Source organism: Corapipo altera, unplaced genomic scaffold (genome assembly GCF_003945725.1).
Source record: "Corapipo altera isolate COAL_440 unplaced genomic scaffold, ASM394572v1 44, whole genome shotgun sequence".
Taxonomy (NCBI): Eukaryota; Metazoa; Chordata; class Aves; order Passeriformes; family Pipridae; genus Corapipo; species Corapipo altera.
In genome coordinates this window covers 10,925,235-10,930,522 of record NW_020884880.1, presented here as the reverse complement: position 1 = coordinate 10,930,522, position 5,288 = coordinate 10,925,235, and the positions used below count along the sequence as shown (strand labels likewise).

Here is a 5,288-nt window from a genome sequence, read left to right as displayed (position 1 = left end):
GCAACTTTATTTGCAGCAGATGGAAACACTGTCTATGCAACAGGGTTCTTGTGGGGATTTAAGGTATAAAAATCTCATATCTTTTTCACTCATTTTTTTCAGTCATAATTTAGAGATAAAACAAAATATACCCTTAGGCTACAGTTTGTCAAGTTTTTTGGGGTTTTTAGCTCTTCTTGCACAAAACAGTTTTCAAATTGTCTGGAAGAATATATGGGGCAAACATTGTTTTTCTTATAGGGAAAGAAAGGGTTGTTCCATCTTTCCTAATTATTAAGACAACTGAACTTTGAAACTTTACATTTCACTGCTTCTCACTGGAATACACCCATGAACCACTTCGAAGTTTGTTTTGAACCTCTGCAAGTTATTTACAGGACAAGGGAAAAACCATAAATTAGGTTGACAGCATTTGCATCCAGAAAAGTGATCTGGTTTGTTCTGTTTTTTAGAAAGCCAGCATTTGAAAATCCCCTTTGTAGATCATGAGTGTAACATTTTAGCCAGGCCAGGGAGAGATTTCCTAAGGAACTGAGGGGGCACCTGTTGGCCTTTGACTTGGTGGAGTCCGGAAACACTCTTGTCTTGTTCTTTTCAGTGCTTAACTCCCTCTGCCCATGTTTTTTCTCAAAGTAAACAACCACAACTTGCTGAAAACATGTACATCCAAACCTAGCAGTATTTCAGTGAATATTAGCTCCTTAAAGCTTAAGGCAGCATTAAAAGTGTGTAATTAAAATTAAAAAGTCAGGATATAAAAAAGTTACCTTCAATCAAGTAGTTAGACTACATGACTGATATGAAAATGACTGATATGAAACATCCCCCTTTACTCTTATAATCTTAGAAATATTTATTTAATTATTTTGATTATTTTGATTTTTTTTTTCTTTTTTTACTCTGAGGGAAGGCTGTATTTTTACTAACTTGCCAAAGCTGCAGGAAATTTAAACCAAAATTTTCTCCGTTTCAGGGTTTATTTAAGCAACTTGAACACTCAATTCAATTAAGTTACTTTATGTCTATGTTTCATTGATATCAGAAATGATATTTGGATTTTTTGTTGTGTTGAAAAAATTTAAGATCATATTTGACTAGAACCATATTTCAGTTCAAAATTAGTATTTCAGCATGGAGTATTAACATTAGAAACCACACATGGCTAAAAAAAAGGGGGTACAAAACACTTTTGAATATTTCTGGACTTCTCATTTAATGTAAGAAAGTAGACTGAAGCATGCAATTGACATTTTTTTTCACCCAAAGAACGAAAACAAACACATTTTGGCATTTCTTTGGTAATGCAACTTTGAATATTTTTTTTTACATTATTAACTTATGGCAAATAAGGCAGGTATTAGCTTTGCCTCTAGCTGTTGCCTGTGAGAATGTTTCACTGACTGTTTACACACAGGCTGGGGCTTTATCACAGGTCTGATGCAAGAAAGCTGAATTTTTTCTCTGGCCTCTGTGACCCCATTACGGTACTTTGTTAGTGTGCATTCTGTGAGCTCAGCCCCACTCCTACAGCATGACTATACGTTCAAACAATGGACTCAAAACAGGCTTGCAAAAAATAGCTTCAAACTAGCCTTGCAGGCTTAGTTTTACCTAAATATATAATCTTTTTCATGTTTTCTTAGTTGATTTCCTAACTTTGGTTTGAGTAGTACTTTAAAAGCATTTAAAAGCTCAGATAAACTGTTTACTGTTGCAAAACTTAAAAGAAACCAAAAACATTTCTAGAAGAAAAACCTGAATCTGAAATTTATAGAAACAACTACCTAGTCTAACATATATTTGTCTGCCTCCAGTTTTATCAAGGATTGCTCAATTGAGATGTAAATTGAGCTTTAAAATGGGAATTAATTAGCATGAAAGTAACGCTATACGTATGCACTTTAATTTTGTCAGACTAAGACTTGTATTTATTTTTACAGGCTTTGCCTTATGGGATTGCAGGGGATTTTTGTTTTACAGATCTCTCTTCTCCTACTTAAATACTTACTTTTGTAGAAGTTTTAGTTACTTGATCTTGCTCTTGAAAATAACTAGACTGTACATAAAATGTTTTAGAAAATAAGGTTAAACTTCATTGAATATTTACCTATCAGAGAACCATAACTTGGGGAAAAAATAATATAGGGAATTCCTTGTATAAACAGATTGTGCCAGCCATTTTATACTGACAATACCTACACAAATAGATCTCTTGCAATCAAAGTTCCCTAGCTTTTTATACCAAAAATATGTACACTATACTGAGGAATCCATTGCAAAGGAAACAGTTGTATAGTATGGCTTTCAAGAGAAACACAAAAGACTAAGTCTAATTTATTTTAAAGCATTTAAACAATAACTGAAATGACCTAATGAAATTATTCACATGTAAGCATTAATGTCTGCAGGAGGAACCAACAATCCCACTGCTCAGCCTTCAGCCTCACAGGTAGTTTTAAATTGCCATATAGTCTATAATTCACAGACTCAACTATTCAGTCTGCTTAAGAAACAGACTGGAAACAAAACTGGAATATATTTAACATTAGGATGCTTTCTGATCTTGAGAAAAATAATAAGTAGCAAATGATAAAACACATATTGTACTGAGAAAATAGACTAAATACAAACATTCATGACCACATTCTTGAAAGGATATACATATTAATGGCCAATTTAAACAGCTCTTTTTATGAATGTAACATTGAAATTGGAATGCTTATTCCTGATAAAATTTGAAAAAGACCAAATTCTTGCCTGATCTGGAAAGCAATGAATTCTTATCAACCTCCAACAACAGAACAAATAAATTTTAAGATATTCAAACAAATAAAAAAAAATTAAACTATGAAACTTTAGCAGCTACCATCCTCAATTTTGTTTTAATATAACAAAGTAACTAATTTACATCCAAATTAAGATTTTAAAAAATATTAATATCAAATTGTTACAGAGTTTATTCAAAGGCCAGCAATATGCTAGAGTTTTTAGAGGAAGAGATCTGATTTTTTCTTATTAATAAAGAATGGCTACTTGGAAAGAATTCTGGGCATCAAAATCTAACCAATACTATGTATCGAAAAGCAAATTTAACACTCCTTCCCTATAATTTTAAGATATGGACAGTCCTGAGGCTGAATTCACAACAGACCTATGATACTGCTGGCTGAAAACACTGTTATCGTACCAGTAAGGCAAAACAGATTCTGAAGAGGAGGGTCTCATTGTTCTCGCCAAAAGGATTTCATGCTTGGGTTGCTGCCCCATTTTACTCCCTTACTTGATATTTTTTTCCTCTTGGCGAAAGATCTCCTTGATGAAAGGAGGAGCAAACAAGAAATAAATTCTGATTTCTCTAAATTGTAAGAAAACAAAACCAGAACAAAACCCCATCTGAAATGAGTTACAATACACTGAACTAGTGAGAAACAATTTTACTTCTTAAATAATGCCTTAATTTTCAGTTCTCCACTCCTTGTAAAAGCCCCACAAAATATTCTTTAGCTAGAGGAAGCCATATTGGCAATTCTTCCTATCACTAGATCAAATAAACTTCTGATTTTGCCCATCTCTAATGTATATATTTATTTTTTTTACATACTCTTTCCAACACAATTGCAAAGATCTCAGGTTTCATCTATCAAACTGAAATATGATAAGTTCTATTTTGAAAGTCCCCTTTTAAATCCAGCTGTGCCAAGCAAAGTGAACCCTGATGAAAAGTTTATGTACGTATACATATTAAAAAAAAAAAAGACTGTAAGCTATTTTCACATCATTAAAACTCAAGTGATCAGATTTTTGTTTTGAAAGACCTGTTTGCAAATATTTGAAAGCTGAAAACAGGATAAAGCAAGCAGTCAGTACTTGAATAAAGAGATCCCTGGACAAAATGGGAAAAAAAAATACTTACTTTCAAATCAGCATGTAGAGATTCGTTGTAAGTCACAATCAGCACGTTTTATATACTGGAATACTTATTTAGAAATTGTTTGTATTGCTTTTGTGCAGTAACACTGTGATCACATTGCATTATAAAACAAAAAAAACCTCCTGTAACTTTCCGGTCAGCAAAACAGCACAGACAGCTAGCCACTTTGTAATTCTTTTTTATTGGAAAGAAACTCGAACAGAGCCGGCTACAATGTTTTATCTCAAGCCCTGAAACTTCCGATGCATCGTGCGATTTATTTGTTTCACTCCACACCGGCACCGCCGCCCGCCGCGCTCTCAGTCGCCGATTCATTGGGTTTTGCAGCATTTTGTGATCAAAACTTCCAAGCCGGAGCGGAGCGGGGCTGATCCCGGTGCTCCCGCAGGCATTCCGCCGAGCCCCGGCAGCCTCGCCGGTAGCGGCGGAGCCGAGCCCGGCCACTCCCAGCCTCGGCAGCGGGACCGGCCGCCAGCACCGAGGCGCCACCGCCTTCCCGACCTGCCCAGGCAGCTGGCGGTGCGCGCCTCGGGAAGGGCGGCCGGACCCGCCGGGAGCGCCGCTCGGGGCCCGGGAGCACCGATCCCTGCGGCGGCGGGGGGCCGCCTGCCGCCTCCGCCCCCCCAGAGCTGGAGACCTGCCCCGCGCGGTTATCCCAGGGCTCCCCGGTGCGGGCATCCCGTTCCCGCACGGCGGCCGCGCTCCCCTTTCCCGCACGGCGGCCGCGCGCCGCCGCTCCCTTTGTTCGCCGCCCCTCCCGGCGCGGCTGCGGCACGGCGGCCCCGGAATCGGCACCTCTGCGGCGTGGCACCCACTTACCGCCTTACAAAGACCCGGCCCGCCGCCGGGAGGGAGGGAGGCGAGAGGGAGGGAGCGGGCTGGCTCTTCCATCCCCTCTCATCCCGCCCCGTCCCATCCCGTGCCGTGCCGGCCCTGCCCTGGCCGCCGGCGCCGCGCCCCCCGCCCGTCTCCCATCCCCGCTCCCGCCTCCGCCACCCCCGCGCCCACCGCCGCTTTCGCGCCACGCGCCCCAGGGGCCGGCGCGGGGGCCAATGGGCGGCCGCGCCGCGGTGGCGGGCGGCGCTGGTAGGCGCAGGGCGCAGCCAATGGGAGGCGGCGCCGCCGCGCCGCTTTACTACGAGCGGCTATGGCCGCCCGCGGGGGCTGCGCGCCCCGGGCACGGCGGGAGGGACGGGCGGGCGGGCGGGCGGACAGACGCGGGGGGAGGGCGCGGTGGGGCCGGTCCGGGCGGGTCAGCGCGGTTGTCCTGTCCTGTCCTGTCTTGTCGTGGCGGGTGCCCGCCCCGCGAGGACCGGCGGCTCCGCGCCCGCGCCGCCCCGGCGGAGGCAGCGGCGGC

General features: G+C 42.5%; 1 protein-coding gene across 1 annotated transcript in view; it reads left to right on the top strand.

The window, feature by feature from the left end:
* The first annotated feature begins 2,398 nt into the window (after window positions 1-2,398).
* Window positions 2,399-5,288, top strand: part of LOC113945388 (basic proline-rich protein-like) — an 8,584-nt gene continuing 5,694 nt past the window's right edge. Inside the window, exons 1-2 of the mRNA XM_027639473.1 lie at window positions 2,399-2,449; window positions 4,283-5,183. Of these exons, the coding sequence (XP_027495274.1) occupies window positions 2,399-2,449; window positions 4,283-5,183 (952 nt within the window). The remainder of the gene's footprint in view (window positions 2,450-4,282; window positions 5,184-5,288) is intronic.